Source organism: Dunckerocampus dactyliophorus, chromosome 11, assembly GCF_027744805.1.
Source record: "Dunckerocampus dactyliophorus isolate RoL2022-P2 chromosome 11, RoL_Ddac_1.1, whole genome shotgun sequence".
Taxonomy (NCBI): Eukaryota; Metazoa; Chordata; class Actinopteri; order Syngnathiformes; family Syngnathidae; genus Dunckerocampus; species Dunckerocampus dactyliophorus.
In genome coordinates, this window is record NC_072829.1 from 27,780,572 (window position 1) to 27,808,033 (window position 27,462).

General features: G+C 39.4%; 1 protein-coding gene across 6 annotated transcripts in view; it reads right to left on the reverse strand.

The window, feature by feature from the left end:
* Window positions 1-27,462, reverse strand: part of LOC129189599 (dedicator of cytokinesis protein 2-like) — a 180,266-nt gene that overhangs the window by 82,513 nt on the left and 70,291 nt on the right. For all 6 annotated transcript variants that reach the window (XM_054791433.1, XM_054791432.1, XM_054791431.1 and 3 more), the window contains 4 exons: window positions 23,973-24,107; window positions 19,223-19,331; window positions 18,983-19,053; window positions 11,230-11,336 (listed from right to left, as the gene is read on the reverse strand). In XM_054791433.1, the coding sequence (XP_054647408.1) occupies window positions 11,230-11,336; window positions 18,983-19,053; window positions 19,223-19,331; window positions 23,973-24,107 (422 nt within the window). The remainder of the gene's footprint in view (window positions 1-11,229; window positions 11,337-18,982; window positions 19,054-19,222; window positions 19,332-23,972; window positions 24,108-27,462) is intronic.

The window sequence follows — 27,462 nt, forward strand, 5'->3', positions numbered from 1 at the left end:
AAAATCTGAAAAAATTCTTCCTCTGTGGCTCCATTCTAACTTAATTTATTTTGTTTACCCCCACTAATGATCTCAATCTGTCTGCTTTGCCGAAAGACAATGTACCTTGTGTGCACGAGTGTGTCTGCCAGGTGTATGTTGCACTGCTAGCCCACGGGTGCACCAGGCAGCATGAACATGGAAAACTAGCTTTTGTATGTTCAAACACAAACAGCGACGTTCCGACCTTCAAATGCTTTGCGGCTTACCTAAGGGAACATGCTTGTTTTGTTTACTTGTAGAGCAAAAATCACACTGCTTACTATTTTGTAATGCAAATTAGAAACAAAGCTATTCATATCCACTAAAAATAGCAACGACATCATAAAAGAATCCGCCTTTGTACAGATAACGCTTATTTTTGATTGACACTGTCAGTTATTAATTGTAAAATATGTATGCTTAATAAATTCATCAAAATATTAGAAGCACTGCTCAATGTGATGTGGAGAAGTTTAGACACAGAAGTAAATGTACTAGAGCTGCAACAATTCATCGATAAATCGATGATTAATAAATTAACCAATTAATGGACAACTACTTTGTAGTCGACTAACGGTTTTCTGATTTAAATATGTAAATATCCTCTGATTTCAGCCTCTCAAATGTGAATATTTTTCAATTTCCTGAGTCATCCATGACAGACCTATCATGTTTGTGTTTTAGCCACAACACATCAGCACATATCAGCTTTGACTTTGGAAAACCGTGATGGGCATTTTTGCCTGTTTCCTGATAGGTTGCGGACCGGACCACTAACTCTAGGTGTTTGCTTCATATTCATTTGGTCCATCTATGGCCCAACCAATTACTCCATTGAATGAAACAACAGGCTTCAGATTCATCGACTAAGAAAATGACCATGATTGTATTTTTGTGTACATTTATTGTTTTACTGAAGCTATTTGGCAAACATTTCCATTTTGTATTATTTTAACAGACTATTAAAGCAGCCACCTGGTGTTTGTGCACTTATTTGCTCCATCAGTCCAAGTCTTCTATTTCTGAATAAAGAGGCAGACATTAAAAAAGTGTTTTTTTTATCTGATTCACCGATTAATTAATAATTAATCGCTTATTAAAAATAATCGTTAGTTGCAGCCCTATCAATCCAAACAAAGCAAACTATAGCACAATATAAACAGAAGATTTGGCATGTAGAATAAGTTATGTACACTGCTCAAAAAATAATGAAGGGAACACTAAAATAACATCCCAGATCTGAATGAATGAAATATTCTCATGAAATACTTCGTCCTCTGCATAGTTGAATGTGCTGACAACAAAATCACACAAAAATTATCAATGGAAAACAAATGTATCCTTATTATTATTATTATGTCCACCTGTTGTCTGTTCCATTGGCACAACAGCATGTGAAATTGATTGTCAATCTGTGTTGATTCCAAAGTGGACAGTTTGATTTCACAGAAGTATGACTGACATTGTGATTGATGAAGTGTTGTCTTTTTCAGCAGTTTATATAGTTAATAATCTCCCTTAAAATTCCAACCACTGCACCAAAAACATTCAAATTTACGAAGAATAACCTAAACCCCTTGTACACAAAACTGTTCAGATTTTTTGTACAGTATGTGCATCCCACTACTGAAAAGTCTCCTTTGATTTTGTTATCAGTAATGATGTTGATGTTGTAATACACAGATAGTGCTCAGTCCAAAATGATAAATATCTTAGCAAAATTGTGAGTTAAAGGTGTATTTATATTTCAAATTAACTTCACACAAAAACTGTCCAAAGTATGAATGATTCTGGGCTCCACTGTATGAATAGATGTGCAAGGTACTTCATGTAACACTGCAGTACAGTTCTGTACCAAAGCAATCTACAACCACAATAGGCCTTTGCAGAGGAACTGTTTTTTCATAAATGTCTATGTAATATTTACGAACAATAATTCAACTCTTATGGCATGCATACACACATACACTCCATCATGGAGCCTCCTAAACACTGTCATTGTGTGTCCGACAGTTTTCTCTGGCAACTCGTCTTGGCAGACCGGCTCAGACAGGCAGATGGGACTATGAAATATGTACCTGCAGTGCATTGGAACCACACCAGGGGCCATTAATGACTATGAATATATAATTTAGCTCTGCTGCATATTTCTGCCTCCTGGACGATTGCAATCCTCGCATATACAAGCCGTCTGATTAGCATCCAAATGCTAAAATCCATCTCAATTACACTCTGCGAAGGACTTCATTGGGCAATGCGTGAGGAAATAAATAAATAAGTATGCAAACACGGGATGGGGAGGCGAGAGCAGATGCGTGTCTTGGTGTTGTTGACCAACTGCAAGAGCAGATTTGGGTGCCGCTTTTGAAAATACATTTTTATACATTTGTGATACACTCCTGATTAAAATTTTAAGACCGGTTGAAAAATTGCAAGGATTTACATTTTGCAGTGTTGGATCCAAAGGAGGTCAAAGCAATTTATTGCAAACAAGCATTAAAGTGAAATACACTGTTCATCAGCTGATCAAAAGTTTAAGACCAAAGCTAAAAAAAAAAAAGGACTCAGTCATGAGTAGCTGCGCATGCTTGATGCCAGTGTTTCCAGGAGGCTAGTGGGAATGTTGCTCCAGGTGGCTTCAAGATGACTTCATGGAGGACATCCACTGTCTGGAACTGATGTCCATTTTTGTAAACTTCCCTTGCCATCCATCCCCAAATGTTCTCAGTTGGATTTACATCAGAGGAACATGCAAGATGGTCCAAAAGAATGAGCTTATTCCTCTGGAGTAAGTCCGTTATTAGGCGGGCATTGTGAGGTGCAGCGTTGTCCTGTTGAAAAAGCCGGTCATTACCACACAGACGAGGGCCTTCAGTCATGAGGGATGCCCCCTGCAACATCTCAACATACTGTAGCCAGCTGCCGTTTAACGCCCCTGCACAACCTGGATCTCCATTGTTCCATTGAAGGAAAAAGCACCCCAGATCATGATGGCGCCCCCTCCACTGTGCCGTGTGGAAAGCATCTCAGGTGGGATCTCCTTGTCATGCCAGTAACGTTGGAAGCCATCAGGGCTATCAAGGTTACATTTTTTCTCATCAGAGAATAAAACTTTCTTCCACCTTATATTGTTCCATGTTTGGCGCTCTCGTGCAAATTCCAAACTAGCATTGTTGTGGCACTGAAGAAGACGAGGCATTCGAAGGCGTTTTTTCCTTCTTAAAAGCCTTGTCTCGCAGATGCGGTTTGATGGTTATTGGACTGCACTCTGCACCAGTAACAACCTTCATTTGGGTCGAGGATCATCCCGTGTCTTGACAGACTCCCAATCAGATCCTCTGATGTAAATTTTTGCAATTGTTCAACTGGCCTTAAAATCTGATCAGGAGTGTATGTATATTAGTTATTGATTAGTTTCTTAACTACATTTACCTCTACTACTTCAATATAAGGCTCCTTTGTGGTTTAGATCCGGATGAAAGATTTAATTCCCTAATAAAGTACGCCGCTCTATTAAAAGCTAAACCTCAATTAATCAGCAGGTCATTTGTCCACTTAAACAAATAAACACCTCACCTTAAACAGAGAAGTTGTTTCTGATCATACCACTAGATAGCTACAAATTTATTATAAACATGTTTCCACCTACGGCACAGTACTTTCTGATTTGTAAGCGTTTCCACGCCGAGTGAATCAGTGGGATGCCAACAGCTGCATGAGCATTATAGCATCCTGACACTTCCCCAAGAATTCAACAAAGGCAAAAAAAGTATAGGGCTGTGTGTCGACGCAATTGCATCGCTGCCGTAATTCAAAACATTGTCTCACTGAGCGCTTTTGTTTTGCTTCCATTGTGCAGCGTTGCAAATTAGCACACAGAGGACTTTGTTTAAAAAAAATTGGTCTTCTTTCAAAAGACAAAAGAACCAATGAGCTTTGGGTTGGAAAGAACTAAATTCACTTGATCATGACAACATCCACACCAGCATGGTCTTACAGCCGTGCAGCAAGATCAAACTTCAATAGGTGGCATACGTTAGGCAGGTGTGTCTATCTGATGTAACAACAGTGCACGACACAATTAGTAGTAACCAAGGATAAAAAGAACTGCTCAGGAGAGGCAGTAAGGAGGAAGTAACAGCTATAGTATCTGTTGAAATCAGCGTGTCTACATCCAGCATTTCTACAAATGAAGGACTCCTCTCAAACTGCCAGCTTGTGTTTTTTGCAGGTTCAGTAAAATGTGTTTAATATTCGAGTAAACACAAGACATACTGTATGAGTCAAAACTGCAGTGAGTATTTTACAACAGTTTATCAACAAATAGTTGATGATGTCATTAGGAACGCATTTATAAAGCATCTCAGTTTTTGTCATTCCAAAAAGTCTGATGACAACCAAAATGTACAAAAACCAAATCCATTTTTCCCATAACAAATAATGTAAATCCAATTAATCCATTCCAGACAACAAATTAGTAGAGTTTTACATGCATAAAACAACGCAAAATACAGTGGAACCTCTGTTACCGTCCGCCTGGGTTAGCCTGTATTTTGGTTAACATTAAAAAATTTACACGACAATTTTTCCTCTGTTTGCATGCATTCTCCGGTTGGCGTATAATATGGCACGCTTCTTGTCGTGTTATTAATACACTATGTGAGTGCAACTGTGTTTTTAATGTTTGTTGTTTTTTATTTATCACAAAATGTCCTTCCTTGTTAGCAACCCATTAGCTAGCTCAACAAAATCAGACGTTACGTCACCCGTCTATGATGTCATCAGCAGTTGACTCCCAAAAACAAGTTTTTGTAGTTTTACATGCATAAAACAATTCTAAAGGCATATAAATGACTAATGAAAGGGATTAATGAACATTAAAGGTTGCTTTTACCGTCATTGAAGACGTGCCTGTTCCCAAAGACAGCGAGATCAACCACCACCACCTTCCTGTTTTCAGTCACGTCAAGAATCAAGTCTCCAATGAAGGTCAAAGTAACCTTAAAAGTTCATTTATCCTTCTCAGTCATCATTTATATGCATTTATACGCAAATCAAATTGTTTTCTGCATGTAAAACTATAACTGTAAAAAGATAAAAATGTGTGTTAAAATTTTTGAACAGATTAAGTGGATTTACATTATTTCTTATGGGAAAATTTGTTTGGTTAACGTCCATTTCGGTTCCAGCAGGACCTTCTGGAACAAATTAATGATACTAACCAAGGTTCCGCTGTACATAAACACTTTATATAAATGACGAATGAAATTGCTAAATGAACTTATAACATTCCTGTTATCTTTAGTGAAGACTTAACTTTAAAGAATGGACGGTTAGAGCTGTTTACTTGCTCAAATGAACTTTATTGTAAACTTCAGCGGAAAGTAAAATCATCATTAAACACAATGGTCCAGCTCTGTTATGTGTCTCCTTCAAACATTTCCCCGTGCAACCTGTGTTAAAGGTTCCCTGATTTCCATTACAATCCTATTAAAACAGGCACTACTTTTGTACTTTGCTATGGGTTCTTTCTTTAATTCAATCGCGTTTGTCGCCTTTTTTTTTTTTTTTATAAATCAAAAAGTTAAAGTCCTGGCAATTTTCAAAATGAAATTTTTATTGAATAAATAAATAAATAAGTGAAAACCAAATTTGCCGAAAACAGAATCCTACGAAGACCGCGGCATACAAAATCGATGTTCCCCTGTATGAACATTTCAATATTGTAAAGTGACAGCGATTTCAGTAAAAATAAATAAATAAATAACATTAGCATCAGGCTTTAAAAATACTGTATATATTTGTTGTAGTTATTTCAGAACTATCTATTGTGCTGGTTCAACATCCAACAGTGCTCACGTCTATTTTTCAGCCTCAAATGCCCCGCTGCCCCGATTCTACAAACAGCTGTTGCCTCCTCCTCGTTCTTCTAGCAGCCATCTTTTTCCATCGCCTCACTTATCCCTCTGCCTCCCTCTGAGTTTAACCAATCATCATGTCACCCCAAATTATTTGAACAAAGTCCTATTTTTAAGCCGCTTCTATCATCCCCCCCCCCCCCCCCCCCCCACACACACACACACACACACACACACACACACACTGGATGCACTTGGGCTTATCTCCTTGACCTCTCACTGACTCCCAACATCTGAAGGCTTTGTCATCTTGGCATGAATTCAAACCACTTTTGCTGTTTTTTTGTTCATATATTGCACAAATACAGCAATCTATGAGTGCAAAAAATGGATCCATTTGGAATGATGCCACATTCTCTCTGTTTCTACCGTCTATCCTCTCTTCGGTTCCTGTTCACCACCTCTTCTGCAGGTGACAGAGTGTGAGGGTGCTGACAGCCGGCCAAGAGGACAGCCTGTCGTCTCGACCCCTGGGGAATCAATCATCCGAGTCGGGATCGATACAAAGGGACTACGGAATTGCTGACTGATGGGTGAAATCACGGCTTTGTGCACACGCGTTTGACATTCATGGCAGCACAAAGCTCACATGCACACTCACAGGTATATAATGTGATAGAGAATGCACACTAGGGTCAATGCCACAAGTAGGAGGAGACCTCCCTTTAACCTCATTTAGTCTATCATCTCAATTCTTACTGTCCTCTTCTTGTGATCGTCTCCCTGGGCCTCATTACAAACACATTCATCACGTCGGTGTAACAGCAGCACATTAGCTGTCACAATGCTGTCTTCAGCAGACAAACAGACACTTATCAGCCCACTAGGCTCAAATTAGGCAGAGGTAATAGGACGGCACGAGGCAGCAGGGTGGGATGGTGTCACTGAACTCAGCTTGATCATCCGTGTTTTGCACTTTAAAGAGGGACCAGTGGTGTCACGGCATATCCGGTGAATTATTTAAATAGAGAGGCTGTGTGAAAGGTATCGCATAAATATGTCAAACTGAAGTGCTCTCAAAACGCTTCCTGTCTTGTTTACCTTCAGCGTTAATACCTTTCCTTCTTGGGCAAGTGGCAGGTATCACCGGTGACATTAATATGCACCACCTTGCAACTACTGCAGACATGAATGATGTCCTCATTTTCTGTTTGCAATTGAGCTTCTGACATTCTCTGTCTGGGTGGAGAACGCGCCACAGCTAAGGACAGAGTCAAACCGTACCAACAATGACTATTAGCTTTACTCATAGACACCATTTTTTTAATAAATATGCGCCATAAGACTTTATCTGTCAACTCTTAAAGTGCCAAAACACATGTTAATCTTGTTATTTTCGCCGTGAAAAATAACTTTGAAAGGCATATTTTCTGTGTTAGATGTCTGTTTGAATGTTGAACTAGTTACCCTTTTTTTTTTTTTTTTTTTTACAATTTTCGACACTTCTTCAGGGACTGCAGGGGGTGGAGCATGCGACATTCCCCCCGAAAGCTGTCGTGCACTCCAATGTTTTCCCCATTGTTATTACGGTTGGGTATCGAGTCTCGAGCATCGATGGGAACCAGGACTAACACTCCAATTCACCCCGGATCATTCAAATTTTGTAATTTTGATCTGTAGTTTCAATGTTCTGTCTGCTGGCAAGAAGAACTAGCTGCAAACACCAACGAAAAAGAAGCCTGAGAGCACCAATGAAGAAGCAGCAGCTACAAAGTTTGGCTTAACTTGATTTAAAAAAAAAAGAAAAAAAAAAAAAAGAAAAAAAAAAAAGAACGGTTGGCTCAGTGATGTCATGCGGAGGAGGCTGCACGACCAACATGATTAAACACCTCCACATTCATGATGTAGAAATAATAACAGCGTGCCCCGCCTTTGACACGCTACATCGGACCTCCACTAAGCAGTAAGAATCACAGAAGTCAAACAATAAATGACGTCTGTCTCATGCCAATGTTACTGAGGGTTTCAGGAGGGACACACGGCCACAGCGACTCTAGTCCATTACAAACGTAACTTTAAAGAGTGGAAGGTTAGAGCTGTCTAATTGCTCACTTAAACTTTATTATAGACTTCAGCAGCAGCAATCACCATTACACTCTGTAATGGGTCTCACTAAACCCTTTCCCCTGCAACCTGTGCTAAAGATTCCTACCTTTACATGACAGTCCTATTGTAACAGATGCTACCTGCGTACTTTGCGATAACTTCTTTCTTCAATTGTGTGGTCCTCATATCTTTTTATCAAAGTTCTGGCATGTGCACTTTCTTTTGCAGCTGTATTTCTTTCTTTTAAAAAAAAAAAAAAAAATCTCAGATTCATCTCACACAGAAATATGCAGTGTGGCTGAACGCCTCATTAGCATACGGCATACTGTGCTTATTAGAGGAAGGAAGGCGACCAATACAAGTTGCTGATCGTTCAGTGTGCGTTCTATGAACAAATAAAAGACCCACACACGCATATTAAAGATGATTAAAGGATTATGTTAGGAATGGAATATTTTCCACTTTGTTCTGGATAGATCCTGCAACATGTACAGTATGTGCTTAACTACAGCAGAGAGATAACACACTCACAAGACCTTTCACTTGGAACCAAGACACCCCGTTCTTTTGAATTCACCTCACACACACACACACACACATGTGCGTGTGTGCACACACAGTGTCCCGATGTGTCACCCTTTCTGTCTCCTGGATGAGACGCCCGGCCTCTTACCCAAGATTGGCTGAAACCAGATCGGACAAATATAACAAACAGTTAATGGGAAGTGTCTTCATCATCGGGACGGCCTCCACAGCAAGCATATGAGGAATAGGAACTCAGTTTCACTTTAGAGATCGCTTGGACCCCGGATCTTAGCTGAGGGGCTGAGTGTTCTTTCCGGTGCTGGAAGTGCAATTGCTTCTATTCACTTTGAACAGAATTAATTGTAAAACTTACTTTTTGACTCAGCTGTTATTTCACAGCTTTTAGGATAAAAGAACCCGACTGGACTTGGTCTGAATAATTCCCTCCCTGGCTGGAATCTGAATAGAGTGTCCCAACGCTAAAAGAACCACTATCTAAAAGAACCCCTTCATAGAGACCGAGTCACCAACATATGGATGCGTTGTTTGGGCACTCGATTCTGCAGACTAATTTATTAAGCGGCAAATGTTAGCAATAATTTTCGTCTAAAACCAAAATCATACAATACCGGGGCGTATGTTTCTTCATTTCATCTTTATTTACAAATTCTAGAAATAGTCACCTATAAGCCAAGTTGTCAACTGCCTGACAGCCAATACTGTATGAGATGTTCAGAAGCAATACTTTGTCACATCTCTTTTTGCTTGATCTTGCCATCATCTCATAAAAATTCATAAAAATATAGCTCCCCAATATTTGTATGAGTGTACCCAGTGTCTGTTTCATGTATCATCATCCAAACACACGGCAGTGTTATAATCGGGTCAATAGAGTATTTTTACGTCAACCTTTTAAACAATTGCATTGCATTCGATTGCATTTTGTTACTGAAGCATCGTTGGGTTTTTTTCTATGAAGAAGTAGAAACGAGATCCAAGAAATAAACTCTGATGTTCAAATTCTCTCTGTAGTTGAAGCTCAAAAAGAAGAAAAACTTATGAAAAATAAATACAGTTTCTTTTACACCGATCACTTTGTCAGAGTTGCTTCTGCAGGAAGTGAAAACAGGGTTAACTATGTGCAAAAACTGCAGCTACTCATGTGACTTTGGACCTTCGCTTCTGTGGTGATATTAAGACTGAAACTATATCAACTCAACTTGGTCTTGGTTGATAAAGTCTTTCCTGGGATGAGCAGCAGAGCTGAATATGTGGGTTGCGCCCATGAAAAAGTTTCCAGACTATTCTGCCATGGACTTTCCTTTGGTGTTTGGTTCCTTACAAATGTGGCACCATTTTAAAGGGGAATAAACAGGCTTTCCAACAGTATAAGACGCATTGCCAAAAAGCACTGTTACAACTAGGCATGGGTCAGTATGCACTTGTGACAGTATGATAAACCTGGGCAAAAATATCACGATGTCATGGTATTATAATGTGTTACGTGCGCTACCTCTATTGAAAAGAGTAAAAAAGTCAAGCTATAACAGTAATTTTTAAGCCATATAATAGAACACGATGAAAGTAGAACTAAAAAGTCCCCAAAAAAGTGAATTCTTTCCAAATAAATAAATAAAATGCAGTTGTCGATGCAGTCTACTGTGGCTAATCCTGCAACTCAAGTCACAACACGATTCATATTTTATTAGTTAGAAAACAAAGCAAAATGAAAATAAATGGAATCATGAGGCTCAAGAAGGTCACAACATAAATGTATTTTTTTAAAGCTCGTTATTATTTCATAGTGGTGAATGTGCAGGTCACACGTTTCCACAAACGTCTGCTTCCCGGTCATGTGACTGCTGTTACCAACTGTTTGTTGTTCAGCAGAGAGCAAACGGTTTATACCACTTCTATCTACCAACTCCCGAGCAGCTAACACCGGCGCTTTTTATGCCCGATATGGTCTGAACGAGGAACAACACAGGACGTGCCAAAGTATTTCCACGTAATGGGTGCGCTGCTCCTCCACTTTCTCCCATTCCGCAGGAATGGCATGACAAACAATTTTAGTGCTTTTGAAGCCGTGAGTTTTTCATACCGTGGTATACCTTGAAACCGGTAACCGGTCCATGCCTCGTTACAATAAAGACATAATCCATCAAACACAAATGTCTTTACTTTCTGTGCTATGTGTTTTTTGGTGTACCAAAGCTTATAAACTGAAGCTGTATTATAACTAAAGCACAACTACTAAGTATGATTATTATTTAATGGTTTCAACTGTGTACTTAGAGGGCAACATGAGTGCTTAGCAAAGTAAACCAAAGTAAACCATTAGAGAACAGTTTCACCATTTGTCCAACACCTTCATCCTGCATGCTTTAGTGGATTGCGGTGGAAGGAATGGAACGTTGCCTTACAGTATTAGCACTAAGCAGTGAACTGTGTAAAGATAAAACCTTTAGTGAAAAGAACTCCCTTCCCGGTCATAAAGAGCAGTGTGAACAGCTGTCTTCTTTGCTCACGTTACTTGCCTCAAAGTATTCACTGCATATATAACAGCTTGTTCAATAGGATATAAATATTAAGTGGGAATCAACTAATGCTTGCGAGGATTTTCTGACTGAGTGCTCTGCCAGCGTGCTTTAGTACTATACATGAGGCACAATCTGCTAGCGGTTGGAAGCTGCCTGCAAGCGGAATAAAAAGCACGCACCTTGGCGCTGGAAAAGTTGGCCGCCGACAATTTCAGTCATCGAGGCCACCTTCTGCTTCTGCAGTTTCTCAGGCGGGATGCAGGAATAAAAGTCACGCAGCAACTGACTGGAGAGAGGGAGCAAGAAGGGAAAAATCACATTAAGCATGTCATAGGTATCTGACACTAAACCCTTTTACCCAAGCCACCTGAAAAGGGACTGTTTGCACTGGTTACGCGGCCTAGAGGGCGCTAACTGTTGGAGCATTATATCTGAGCATGTAAGCATACGCCCCACGTAACACACACGTGCACGCATGCAGGAGCGTTAGCTAAGCACTGCTGGTGTGAAGGTCTAGACGTCAGAACATCCTTGTCCTATTTCTCATACCTAAGGCAGAGGACAAGTACAATAGCCAGTTAATTTGCAGTTGTTAAAAATAGACGTTTAATCTGATTTTATTGCTTATTGCTGGTGTTCTTCTTATATTTTTTTGGTTTAAAAAAAACAAACCCATTTTTAGACAGTTGCATACAGCCCCTTTTAAGTATCTTTGATATCATTCAAATTTTAAATAGTGACAGGCAGCTCAATACCTATATCAATACCACCGATACCAGAGTTTCAGATTTTCACATTACAATGTCGATATTTTGACACATTGTGTGTTTAAGAGATGCACTTGAATCACATGACTATATTTGATTTTAGCTGTGCTGTCTTGGGAATAAGACTGCTAGAGAGTCATAACGATACAGAGTTGGCAGGATACACTATTATTACCGCCTCCCATTGTACTGTAAGTACAGTGGATAAAATAATAATAATATTAATAGTTATCCGATCCCTGCTGATTTTTAAGTTTATCCCCTTGCAAAGACATGAACAGTCCAGCACATTTATGGTAGGTTTATTGGAACAGAGAAAGACAGAATGTAAAATACCTACAGGGAAAAAAACATGAAATCAAGGTAATGAAATAGTTTGTATTGATCAACCAGCAAAGATCCGTCATGTGCGTCATGGAAAGTACTCCTCATCTCAACTGGTTGCGTGAATGAAAGACACCACCACAGAAAGCCTCGTCCATTCAAACCTCACCACCACCAAGGGAAAGACCAAAGAGCTGTTAAAAATTGGTATCGATAGTAGTGTGTTAATGATTTCCTAAAACAGGAGTAGGGAAGCCGTGGTTCCAGAGCCGCTTGCATCCTTGTTGTGGCTCCTTTCGATCATGACAAAAATAAATAAATAAATAACAACCTTTATTTAGTAGTGTAATTATTATCTATATATTATTTTAATTTTTTTTACTATTTTTAATTCTATATCTTGGAGTTCAGGGTGAAACTTGAACACTGAATGTTTGAAAATGTTTATCATTAATGTTTATAACTAACCATTAAAATATGCGTCATATTCACGTCTCTGGCCCTTGCCTTTACCTGCAGGTGTCGTCCAGAGTGTGCAATCCCCACAGTAAGATAACCACGAAAACATCAAAACAATAAATAATGCATCAGTATCGGCCTACAGTACAGCGTGAAGAGCAATCTTACTGCCCTGACATCGGGAAGATCAGCATTGAGCGTCAGAAACACAAGTCACATTAAGCACATGAGAACACTAATTCTTCTAGAAAAAAATATATATTTCAGAGGCGTCAAGAAACTTGCCTCAATTTAATGTTTACGTTTTTCAAAATGCCAAGCTGCCACTATATGTATTTTTTAATTACGGTCATATTAAAGTGGGCTCCATTTTATTTGAATTTTATACAAATTAATACGAGAAGGACCCAAACAAACTGCACTGTTGTGTTCTGTTGTTGGAACGGGTCAAATTAAAAAAAAATTTAAAAAGACTATAACTTGGGTTACGTTTGTGGCTCCAGATTATTTTTTTTTGTTTGTTTTTAATATAAGAGGGGGCAAAATGGCTCTTTTGAAAGTAAAGGTTGCCCCTGTCCTAAACCATTGCTTTGCTAAAGTATCGGTGGTACCAATCTCTGGTTTACTATTATCTGACTACTTACAGTGGTGTCAAAAAGTGTTTGCCCCCAGATTTATTTTTTTTTTGCACGTTTGTCACACTTACATGTTTCAGATCAAACACTTTTAAATATGAGTCAATGACAACACAACTGAATACAAAATACCGTTCTTAAATGAAACTTTTCATTATTAAGGGAGGGAAAAAAAAATCCAAACCTACATGGCCCTGTGTGAAAAAGTGACTTGCCCCCCAGGAGTGGCCGGCCAACCAAAATCACCCCAAGAGTGCAGCAACGACTCATCCAAGAGGTCACAAAAGACCCCACAACAACATCCAAAGAACTGCAGGCCTCACTTGCCTCAGTTAAGGTCACTTTTCATGACTCCACCATAAGAAAGACACTTGGCAAAAACGGCCTGCATGGCAGAGTTCCAAGACCAAAACCACTGCTGATCAAAAAGAACTTTAAGGATCGTCTCAAATGCCAGAAAACATATTGGTGATTCGCAAGACCATTGGGAAAATATGAGACAAAATTTGAACTTTTTGGAAGGTGTGTGTCCCATTACATCTGGTGTAAATGTACCGCCGCACTTCAGACAAAAAACATCATACCAACAGTAAAAAAAAAATGTTGGTGGTAGTGTGATGGTCTGGGGCTGTTTTGCTGCTTCAGGAACTGGAAGACTTGCTGTGATAAACGGAACCATGAATTCTGCTGTCTACCAAAAAAAAATCCTGAAAGAGAATGTCGGGCCATCTGTTGGTGATCTCAAGCTGAAACCAACTTGGGTTCTGCAGCAGGACAATGATCCAAAACACGGCAGCAAGTCCACCTCTGAATGGCTGAAGAAAAGAAAAATGAAGACTTTGGAGTGGCCTAGTCAAAGTCCTGACCTGAATTCTATTGAGATGCTGTGGTATGACCTTAAAAAGGTGCTTCATGCTGGAAAACCCTCAAATGTGGCTGAATGACAACAATTCTGCAAAGATGAGTGGGCCAAAATTACTGCATTTTTTGTTCAGTTGTGTTTTCATTGACTAATATTTAAATTTGTTTCATGATCTGAAACACTAAAGTATGACAAACACGTAAAAAAATAAGAAATCAGGAAGGGAGCAAACACTTTTTCACACCACTGTATAATGGGGTGTCCAAAGCGCAGCCCGGGGGCCATTTGCGGACTGAAGCTTGTTTTTTTATTGACCCGCGGCACATTGCCAAAATAAAATTAAACCAAAAAACCCAGAAAAAATAGAGCAAAAAGGCAAAATGTAAAGAGAAGCTGAAATGTTATACTAGTAACTAATAAAACAAAGCTTTGTCTTCAAATATATATAAACTTTATTATGACATTCTTGCAGAGCTGCTGAAAATGTGAATTTCTCATGGAGATGAATTAAGTATCTATCTATCTTATCTACCTAAAAAGGATTTTAAAAGCCTTTTGACAAATTAAAATATACATTAAAATATCAAAGTGAACCCCGCATCCTTTGATTTTCAGTATGCAGCCTTCGGTGGAAAAGTTTGGACACCCCTGACTTATGTAACGTATACTGGCTCAATACATGCTGTAGACAAATAGATGTTTTTTCCATTTTATTTTAAGTGTAGTTGGTATCGTTATATTGCTTTTCCAATATGGACTTGGAGATATGTGTCAGATTTATGCTGTATTATCTAGATTGGTTGCATGAAATATTGTAGAGAATTGATGACAAGTCTTACACCAGCAGTAATTGAAACTACTTTGATTTATGTTCATGGGAAGGTACCACTGTTAATCGGGGTACTGCACGGTGTATATTTTTTAAATTTATTTGTTGATGTTATGGACCTACAGGAAGAGAAGCTGTTATCGGGGTCCAAATAATAAACAATAATGACAATAATCAACATCGTTGACGTTAGCGCCTCGCGTAGTGGGGAATTTGGGAAGATGAGGTGGCGTAATCGCTATTTCTCAGTCGTTTCTCAGTTAAGATTATCATATTTTTGAGCCAATGCGTGCAACCACTAAAAGGCCCATGTGCCACAGTCATGTGCAGAGCTGTTAACACCACCCCACCCCACCCCACCCCACCCACGCACCCAATCAGCTCAATCCTTAATGAGGACATTTTAAGTCACACTTACTCACATTTTCAATCTTAGAGCTATTGAACGGGCCAGTTGCAAGCCCTGAAGGCACACTGCAGACCTGAACGCTTACTCAGAGTGTGTGGAAAGTAGACTTCATGTTGATTTTTTTCATTATGTGCAGCTCAAGCATGAATCTTAAGTTTGTTTGGAAGTGCATCAATTGAATTCTTCAGTGGACTAAAACAGCTTTCTATTGAGTTTATAATGGCAAACTTTAACACTCGAGGCACCAAAACCTTGTACATTTAGCTCATTTGATTTTTATTCATCTTGAAAGGTGTATAGAATATAGACTTACACTCCTCACCCTTTGGACCGATTTGGTCCCGTTGACTCACATTACAACCACTTTTTTTTTTTTTTTACAGTTCAAGAAATCTCTAAAAGTCCTGCTCCAAAAATAATAGTAACTCCTAAGGCTGGGTCTACCTGCAACCTTTAATATGGGTGACTGTGTGCAATGTAATCAAAATGATGGTCGCTAAAATATTAAACACTGCCTGATTTATACTATACTAACAATTTAGTTGAATAACTGAAGCTCTGAAAAATCTAAAATGATAACTGACTGACTCCTTGAGTAAGTGAACTATTTGAGGAACTATTGTAAATGCATTTTAACATTACTTATTCTATTTTGCCACGCCCTTAGACTAGAAGAGAAGCGTCCAGTTGCTCAGCCACACCCTCAACAGCACTCTTGGTTTATTTAACAACCTTTGTCAATTGTAGTTAATTGCAATTGATCCAATGTATATTATTGACAGTCAACCACCATAACAAAACAATCCAAAGCCCGTCCCCACCTGATTACAAGCGTTACACAAGCCTGGCACGGCCCGAGACGACCCCATGGCGCCCACCCAAGTAAGATTCCTCCTCTTTGTTGTGATAATTTTTTTCCTACACTGTAAACACTGTACAACTTGCAAAAGCAAAAATCTGAGAAATACTTGCGATTTTTTTTTTTACATTCCCGCTACCCCGCTCACCATAAGCGGTGTTTTGACAACCCATCATGTCCTGCCAACTCGGACACAGATAAGCAAAGCCTCTGCTCAAGTACAGTATGTGCTGCGTGTGGACTGTTATGGCAAGATTGCTGCTGCACGCACACGGGGCTTCATAGTCTATAAACTCCTAAACTTTACATAAAAACACGCCCACGAATGTTCCTCAGATTGAAGTTACACGACTGCCATCTCCTGGTGTAAAGTATTAAGTACACAAGGGTGCAATTTCAGCACTTAAAGGGCTATATCGGCTTCAATTATAGAGGAAAAAAACAATACCAATATTGACCGATATTACATTTTTATGCCAATATCGGGCCGATAATATTGGTGAGCCGATATTATCGGACATCGCTATTTTCTTTCTATAAAAAAAATAAAACCAAAACATTACATATATACGTTATAATAATAATCAAATATGTCTTCAGTTATGCAAAGTTTTGATGAAGTGAAAATCTCTTTTATGAGACAAACCATTTTGGCACCTATTTATTTGGTACTTGCGTTTTTAAAATAAGCCACCAATGTTGCAGTGTGACTTTCAGTAAAGCAATGCATTAGGGAAGCGACGACACCTAAACTGCAGAAGTTCTGATATGCATAACAAGGACATACAGGGGAGCGGGAGCCCTGTATAGATTTATCAGGCCCACTAATCATCTGAGATTAAACTAATTAAAACTGCAGAATGTCAGTTTGTGCTCTATGGACAAGCAAAGGGCACACGGTGCATAAGAAGTTCATGCATCACTCTTGCAGATCACACCAGAAGAGTTGATGGGATTATATGGATGCGAGTGTTTAAGAGATGAGACAAAGCTTTGAGGTCCATCTCATGCACTGTCATTGAAATTCCAGCTGCTTGCTTTGGAAAATGCCTGAGGCAACACTGACCCAGGATACTGTATACTGGGGACGGCTCTTGCAACTTTAGGTGGCTCCAGTGTGCACAGTGTGTGCATGTGCGTGTATGAGTAACTTTAAGGTGCAGGAAATACAAAATATGGATGAAGGACTGGTGCAAAAGTGAGAATAATTCTGGATTTAGACTACATGGTTCAAGTGCCACAATTCAGATGGCAGTAAAAAGAGAAAAAAATGCATGAAATTAACCTTACATAACAGTTGGGGCCTTTTCCAAATGTAGATACAAAGTCGATATGAATTGGATGTCAGTGCAACTGCAGTGTAAACACACAGATCCCATACACCCTGTTGAATGTGAGCCCGATCAGAGACGTGCAGTCAGTGGTGGAAGATAAGGCAAATAAAAATAAATAATGATAGCATAAAATCAGTATTACCTCATTCAATAAGTAAGACGTAGTTATAAGTTGTTATAAACCCTAACGCCCGGTCCCAACAACGTATTTAGACATCTTTTACCTTCTTTTGCACAAGAGGCTAAAAGAGGTGATAACACAAATCCCCACTAATGCATTTGGCTTCAGAGCAATTTTAGGCCATAAAAATGGCCACTATGTGGCAGAAGTGCATTTGATAAGAGCTCAGCAGAGATCATGTGGACGGAAGAAACACACATGGTAAGAAGGAGGAAGTGAAAGAGCGTGGAGGAGTGTAGCGTCCAGAAGGTTATGCATTGTACGAACATTTTAATGCATGCATGCACGCCCCCAAACATGTACACACATGCACATGCATAGTTCAGTTCCAAATGTGAATATCCTAAATAGTTCATGGTGTTATATTTGTAAATAAATTGTTTTTTATGATGTAAAAAAAATGCAGTGTTTTGTATTGTTTATGTTGTGGTATAGTTGTTTAGATATTTGAGCTGTCACAAAGCAAAAAACATTTGTGTCAAAGTGAAAGTTCTGCTTGAAATGTATCTTTTCACAAAAAGCTGTTTTTCCTCACTTTTGTAGTTGGGAACTGATATTTTCCTGCAATGTAGCTATTTTCTGATTACTGAAGAAATGAAAAAGGAACAAACAAACCTTTTTTTCTGATGAAAGATGGGAGTCTAATCTTTCTTTTGCTAGGATCCATGTTTATAGAACACAATATTCTGATGATGATAGATCATTCAGTACAGAACTGGCAGATGTGCTAATCACAATATTTGCACCACAACTCCACGTAAACGTTATGGTGATGAGGGTGCTATGATTCAATATGGAAGGACAATAACACGGCACTATGGTCCTATTTATGTAAAGTGAGAAGGTCAAGCCAAGACAATGAATTCATGGTTGATTGTGGGGTTTCCAGAGGACAAATAAAGCGCTTGAACTTTCTTGTGAGCAAGCAGAACTAAGTATTGATGCTGAGGTGATTTTCAGTGCAGAACAGTGTGATTGAGGATTTGAAGGTCAAGAGCGGGGTTCAGAGAAGATGATTTCCCTTTGATTGTTTCACTGAAATTGTCAATTCTCTGGCAAAATGGAGGAGCTGCAGACTGAGGCGCACGTCCTTGTGTGTATGTCATTTAATGAGATTTTTATCACCTGATAAAAAGCTAAAGCTCCCGTCCGAGGAATGTGAGCTTGGACATAAGGATGAGGTTTGGGGTAGGCTCCCATATATTGTTTCTGTTACGGAATGGGACCCAAGATCAGGTGTGTGTATCTGTGTGTGTTTTGACAGCAAGCTTACCTTAGCAATTTGGCATCAAAAACCTTCTCAACATCATGCAGCACTGTTGGCAGGTACTTCAGGGCAGCAACCTGAGCATACACACACCGTTGAATTATTTAGATTTGTTTTGTTTCTCCTTTTCCTATTTCTAATGTCTGTTTGGTGAGAATTGTGTCCATTTTGAATAAAAACACTATCCTAAAGCAGGATGAAGATGATTCAAAGTTAGGGGGTGCGGTGAAAAGTGCAAGCAATTACCCGCAGCAGCAGAGTGGTAGTGTAGTCCGTCCTCATCAGGTTATTGATGGACTCAAAAAGATTCCTCAGCGATCCCTCAAACTCTGCCTGCTCGTTGCCCTCGTAGAGCCTGTAGAGGCCACACCATCACACAGTAAATGCTTTATATACAGTCCAATACATCAGCAGAGCTATTCTGTATAATATGGTAGGGCTGGACTGCAATACGGTGTTGAACATCTGTTGAAAAAATGTAGACTGTACATATTGTAAATGCCCCAAGTTTCCTATAGTCACCACGTACTTGGTCGACAAAACCACCTGGGTTTCTAATTAGCGCCTGTTCAAAAAACACTGTATTACCAGCTGTGGCTGTAGGCAACCTCCTTATATAGCTGTTGGTATGAAAGTGTTACACTTGCCATACTGATGTTGACAATGAACTCATCAGTGGTATTAATGCTGACCTTGCGCCTTACTGCTATTGCAACACTGGTTCTGTAGCTGCCGTCTTGTGCAATATACGCGTTTAGAAATGATCACATGATTAAAGAGAGCTGTGTTTTCCATTCCAATTTCTCATGCACTCCAAATCATTGTTAAAGTTTGAAAAAGTAAGATGTTATATGTCATGAGTAGGCATGGTTTTTAGATTGTGACGGTATGATAGCCGTTGGTTTCGTATTGTAATTACAGCTCTAAAATGTGTTATTTTGAAATATCCTCATGGAAAAGAGAGAAACAGTCATTTTAAAACCATACAATAGAAAACGATGAAAGTAGAACATACTGCATGTATTTGAAATAATTAACAAAAAATAACTGAATGAAGTCAAGTCACAGCAGAAAAAATACTTTAGTTAAAAAAAATTTTAAAAAAGCAAAACGTAAATAAATGGAATGGAACATAAATATTATTTTTAAAACTGGTAATGTTACGTTATTATTTCATAGTGGTGAATGTGCAGGTCACGCTTTTCCACAAACTTCCCTTTCCGGGCCATGCGATTGCTGTTATCCACTGAGATGTTGAGTGGTTGTTGCTTGTTGTAAATATGTCCTCCGTCAACGCCGACAACAGCGCAGCCATACCGGCTCCGCTCAAAGCCGCTAGCGGCTGTGCTATCTATGCCTGGCTGCATGCAATACAGCACATACAATACCCGTGATTTCAACACATGGAAGCCCAGTTCCAACTGTGAGGAATGACACAGGACGGGACGAAGTATTTCTAAACACTGGCCACTTTAGTGCTTTTGAAACCGTGACTTTTTCCATACCTTGAAACCGCTAACCGCCCCATAATGAGCTTTACAATTTTGGACATTTTTTTCTCTCCAATTATTGTCTGCTTGCGATTAACACCCGTCCTCTTTGCAATTTAGGTAAATAAACGCCCCATCTTTAATTAGCTCCAACAACTGAGGTAATGTCTTCAGGGAGAAAATATTGAGGTGTACGATGTGTTGTTCCTGCCATTGATTTCACATTTTCTGTGATCATTTTGTTATTATTCATATCTCAACTAATGTGGCAGTGGCTCATACTTGGATCTTGGAAACACGACTACCCAACACCTTTACTTCATTTTTATTGTGAGGCACACCCCAGTGATTAACTCATAAACAATAGAATCTCTCACATTCTGACATCCAACCCTGGCCTTTTCTTTTCCATATTCCCATCTGCATCTCTGTGATTCAGTGGAGCTGTGTGGCTGTTAATTACAATAAAAGTTATGAGCGCCAGAGGGAGGGATTAACATGTGGCACATGGCAAATTCAGGATGTGGGGAAGGATTAGGCGGTAACACACAGCAGTATTATCACTAGGCTCTATACACTACTATTCTGATTACAGATGCATTGTTCCGTTTAATCCAGCAGCTGTGTCTGTGCGCGAGTATGTGTGGGCAGTATCTGTTCGTGGATGTGTTGGTGTGATTTTAGTTAGTGCGCTCACATGCATGTCATTAATGTAAGTATATACGTGTTCAAAGCCCTATACTGTATGTTGCTAGGCAGGAATCATTGGGTTCAATCATAATCATAAGGGTCCAGGTCATATGCAAGCCATACCTGCTGGTCTGTTTAAATAGCTAACTAGGGATGGATGGTTTTGTGCAGACAACAATGAGCTCAAAAACTATTGCAGAACATTTACTGAGCAAAGTGATGCTGACAGATGAATGGGAGGGAAGTATGATGAAGAGGGGACAATAAACAAGTGGGAGGGGGCGACTAACAAAAAGCCCAAAGGGGACTAGAGGTGTGGGAGGGAGGCAACAGCAAAACAACTTGCCCACACAAAGTATGTCCTGTGTGAGTTACGACCATATCACTTCAAATGACTCTGCATCCACGCCTACCCAAAGTGAGGAGAACCTGTTTGCGAGAAGGTGAGATTGGACGGAACGCTTGGAGACACATTGTGGGTGCTGCGGGAGACAAAAAAGAAAAGAAAAAAAAAACGCAAGGCAATAAAAGCTGCAGGTCATGAAGGACAGAGGAGAAAAACAAAATAAGCTGGAAAGTTTCATCACTGAGGGAGCTGCACCTTATCGACTTCAGGTGGTTGGCGAGCAACAGATAGGAGGCCAGGGCCAGATTTATCGGTTCAAAGACACCCAGGGGAGGCGTGCTTTTTGGGGCTGCAGAGCGGTGCCATGACCACACGCCAACAAAGACAGACACAAACGTTTGCCTCAATGTTTTGAATGTGTGGACTGTATAACCACACTAACCAAGTCAACCGCCTATCCCAGGAAACAATTTACAACAATTTAACTTAAAAAAAAACAAAAAACAGAATGATTTGAGCAGTGGTTTTCAAAGTGTCAGGCACAGCAGCTTGAGAAAAATAAAGAAGAAACATTTTTTTAAAACGGCAAAGCCAACTTCAGTTATGTTGAAAAGTAAAATTACTGTAATTTCCAGTGTATAAGTCACTACTTTTTTCTCAGGCTTTGAACCTTGCGGCTTATACAGTGACGCGGCTCATTTATGGTCACATTCTACTATCATGACAGCTCATATACAGTTGTCCCTCGCTACGTGGCAGTTTGAACATCGCGGCCATATTCTATGGCGTTTATTAAAGAATTAATCAATAAAGGATTGCTGTTTGGTAGTTGACTATGGCCTATTATTAGTGCAAAAATACTGAAAGACAAGTCATATGCAGTATTCTGGTCACTAGGCGTCAGTAATGTTACATTGATGAGACATTAACTTTTTTAGATTACCGTCACACTGCATATAGACAGCCATGGCATGTCTGACGTGACAGTGAAAAAAAAGTTCTCCCATTCCGTGTGGAAGTGGTAGGTTTTTGGCTTCTTATTTTGTACTTCTTCCCCAATCCGTTTGAAAACCTTAAGTTTAGAACACATAAATTGGAGTCTAACTAGTTAGCTCGCTAGCATCCTATGCTCAAAGCGGCGGCCGTCCCTATGTATGGGGTGAGCAGAAAATCCCACAAAATATGCTCCAGAAAATGTTTTTTGAGAAGGGAAGGGCCCAATTGTGTTACGGTCTGAGGAAACGCCTGGATGAGAACATGTAGAACAATAAAACACGGGTCAGATGTAGGCAAGGACAACAACCATAAACACGTTTAGTGTAGAATTCTTCATCAACCTGCATTTGTAAGGGCGACTTTGCTTACTGGCCAAACTTTGAGTTAACTGAATTTTGTATTTGTCAAATGAGAATTTGTAAGCTATAAAGGACATAAGAAAGTGGCAAAAGAAGATTTTTTTTTATTAAGAAACTTATTTTATAGTTGATTGAAATGCTCTTGATCAGGAGTTTTCAAAGTGTCACACACTGAGAATTTTAAAAACTCATTTGATGGTTTTCTGCTACTTTATTTACAGTCTCATCAATCTATCCATGTTGGCACTGACGCTAAATTGAGCCTAGCAGGTTTGAAAAACATATTTTTCTTTATTTTTCTCAAGCTGCTGTGCCTCCCCCTCTTGCCAATGATGCAAGACGTGATCAGAATTATTCTTATCAACTTCTTAAAGTATTTTTTTTCCCACTTTCCAGTCATTCCCGGCCAGAAGATACCCTTTCGCCCAAAAAAATATATATATCTTTAATCCAAAATGTGGCGACAGAATGAATAATGTTGGGCTTAACAGAATATAAATGTTGTTTTAGGATGGTTGGGTATTTTCCCCATGGACGTTTGTTGTTTTCCCCTATCCCACTTAAGCAAGAAACAAAAAATATATATATATAATATGCCAAAGCAGCACTGTCCCTTTCAAAATGTATACGATTTGAACAAATACAGTGTGTGTGTGTGCAGGTCCATTAGATAAGAATAACAACAGTTGTCCTTATGTAGAACCTTGTTACATTTTGCTTCTTTGGATACAAATGACACTTAAATAGACAAACTTGTACCTACTTTAAGATATTAAGAACCTAGATCTTAGCAGTTTACTCATTTATTTTGCAGATGACCCCCAGCCTCCAAAGCCACTTAGTCATTCCGGCACCCTGCAGCCATGCACTCTTAATTCCGCCTCTTTGCATCGTCCTCAGTGCTTATTACCGCCACTAACACAGTGATCAACGCCCTTGGCTCTGCTGTCAAAGTTGATTAAAGTGATGCAGATGCAGGGTTACTATCATGTGGGTGGCTACCTCAAAGAATTAGTAATTCATTATGGGGATCTGTGCAGGAAAAAATGTCACACACACACACACACACACACAAACACACACACACACACACACACACACAAGGCAACACTCACTGGGAGTAGAGCATGCGTGAGCGGACGATGAACTTGAAGATGTACTCCAAAGCTTTTAGAGTTCGGAGGATTGCCTCGCACTGTTCCCCTCGACTGGAGATGTCCAGGTACCTCTTCAGGACCAACATCAACTTCCTGTTAGAGAACACGGGGGGGCAAAACAGTGAGTGAGACAGACACAAATGTGCAACACGTTGTCCAATTCCCTCTGAGTGAGTGAGTTTAAGAGGCAGGAAGGTCAAACCCCACCACATGTTGTACCAAATGGAGTTCAAACTAAATATTCTGGAAAAATAGGCCTCAAAAGTCAAACATCATCTACATCGCCGTTCGAACATTGCGCCCTCAATCTATCACGTTTTTCAAAAATTAATTGCAGTAATTTGAAAGAACAATCATATGTAGTAATCTGATGAGACATTAGCTTAACTTGCAGCCACGGATGCAGGTCATGACAGTGAAAAAGGTTCTCCCATTCCGAGTGGAAGTGGTACGTTTTTGGCTTCTTACTTTGTCCTTCCCCACCTTGTTTCAAACCCATTCTTAAGTTTACACACAAGGAGCTTTCCCAGAGCTAACGTGTCAGTTATTATGTCATATTATCATGCTAATATTTTAGGTAATACGAGTTGAAGGGTGACAATGTGGTGTTATTTCATGTCTACAGAACTCTTAATCACTGTAAAAAGTGTCTTTAGAAGGTCTATGCTCAAACTACAAAAATATGCCACTTCTTAATATTGAATCCTACTTTGTGGAAATTCACTATTACTTGGCTAGTCATACTGTATGTATTGCAAATTATTTTTTGGGGCATTGCATGGTATAACTGCTGTTTTACTATGCACATGACAATAAAACTCTCTTGTATCTTGTATATTTCACAAAGCAGATAACATGTTGAACAAGCTACAGTATTTCTTACACCGTACATTGTGACATTGCAACTACAAAGCTCAAGATGTCTTCTTCAACAAGGCTGGGTCTGTCAAAGGGAGAGTAGTTTTACTTTATTTGAGCTTGATTATACAGTGGTTTACTTATCTTTACACTTACAGCAGTCAAGAACATCTCATTAGCATGATGAACTGCAAATAATTGCAACCACAACAACACACGCCTATCATCATAAAGATTATGCAGGTGTACCGAATGAAGCGGCATGCAATAGCTGTTCCATAATATTTCCATTAATGACATCCAAAACAATCATAATAAAACCAAATAATGGACCTACAGGACTCTAGGTCTTTGTGAAAGCAAAGGGGGATCACCCTCTAACTGGTTTAAAACTATATCCAATCCTCTTAAACAAAAAAAGCTGCCTCTCAAATGACTGTAATCTTGCCTAACAGCTATCAGGCTGGCCTCAAAAATATGACCAGCTTTATTGCCATTAAGTATTCCCTAGTTCTGTCTCCAGTGCATGACTGAAAGGCACGCTGGACAGGATTTAATGCTTTTTTTCCTCTCTGTCTCTCTGCTATGAAACTAATATGAGGAGTTTAGAATGTGGTGAGAGGGAGTTTTACATAACATCCTGCGGGCTCACAGGCTCTAAGCTGCAGTGACCCTCTTAAAGAGGGTGAACATCAACATACTGGCAGGGGACGGATGGAGAGGGGAAGCAGATGACGAGCTGCAGGCACGATACAGAAAGATAGAAAAGCAGACAATGGATATGTATTTACATGAATGATTTAACCATCAATATATAGCGATGGTAATGGCTCAGTTTATTTCAGACACACTGGTTTGTAGACTTTCTGTATTTTACATTTCCCAGGTTACCATTACCTTGTAGGATAAGAAAAAGAAAAAGAATGTGTGAGGTATGTGTAAGGTGATATCCCTCCTTCGAGCCAAATGACACTTTTCACACCACCAGCTAGAACACAATGGTGTGAAAAAGTGTTTGCCCCCTTCCTGATTTCTCTTTTTTTGCAGGTTTGTCACACTTAAATGTTTCAGATCAAACAAATTTAAATATTAGTCAATGACAACACAGCTGAACACAAAAAGCGTTTTTTAAATGAAACATTTTATCACTTTTTCACACAAGGCCATGTAGGTTTGGATTTTTTTCCCATTAATAAAAAGGACTAATATTTCAATTTGTTTGATCTGAAACATTTAAGTGTGACAAACACGCAAAAAAGTAAGAACTCAGGAAGGGGGCAAACACTTTTTCCACACCACTGTATTTTTTTGTGTCAAGAACCTTTTGTTCAGATGCTGAAAGCTGACACTTTTTGTGTTCCGGCTTTAATTGCTACAGAAGTGTTCCTGGTGTAATTATTTTAATGAATTTCAAAACAACATCATTTAAAAAAAAAAGATTAGCTTTCTGTCTTTCTACAAGAAGTATAAACATGTCCTCAGACGTCTCTGCAGGATATGCCTAAATTAAGTTGGCATTTTTTTAATGGAGCCCACAATGAAACATAATTTAAAACCTTACATGGACGGACTCACTTGGGAGGTTTTAATTGATGAAGAATCAGTTCAATGAGGAGGCGTCCTTGCGTCTCACAACCAGGAGGTCACATGAGAATTTGCTACTGCACTTAACATTATTTTTTTCCCTCGTGTCAGTCATATGCTGCGCTTTTAATTGGCTAATTGCTTTCATAGGAATTTGATAACTGTGATAAATGTGTACATGTACAGTAAAGATCACCATTTCCCGGGATTACAGGCACCCCTCGCTACGTCGCGGTTCGAACATCGTGCCCTCACTCTATCACGCTTTTAATGAATTCATGATCACAGTGTCAAAATAGACAGATTTGAGCAAATTGTATGTATTCTTGGCCTAAATTAAGCATTTTCAAGCATAAAACTGGCTAAATGAACAAAAATACAAATATAAGGCATTCAGAAGACATGATGTAGTGTAATATCTGTGACTTCCCGCGTGTGCCTTTCAGGAGCGGGGCCTGGGAAGTGATGTGTGTGACTAGCTAGAGTGGAGTGTGTTTAGCTGAGTGTTAGCAGCAGTGTCTTTGGTTAGCAGTGTGGAGAGTGCCAGTGACTGGTGAGAGTTGTGGCTGACAGCAGCTCCTGTGTGAGTGTTGCATGTGTGTTCTCTGCTTGTTGATATAACCACTGAAGTGCATCGTGAGTCTCTCCTTAACCACACGCAAAACCATTACAGTAGTATTCTACTCTACTGTAGGTCACTAGGTGTCAGTAACTTTACATTGATGAGACAATAGCCACTGCAGGAAGTTCGCTGTCAATGCTTCCGTGTGAGTCTATGTAATGTCTTATTTATGCCTAAGATGTCTTATTTTCTATCATTATGTCAACTACATTGGGTAATACAAGTGTAAAAGTGACTATTGGGCTGTTATTTCATGTCCAGACGGCTCTAATAACACGAAAAACCATATTTAGAAGGTCTTAAACAGATTTTCTATGCTCTAACTACTATTCCATTTATAAATAACAAATCATACTTCAAGGAAATTCACTTATCACGGTCTTG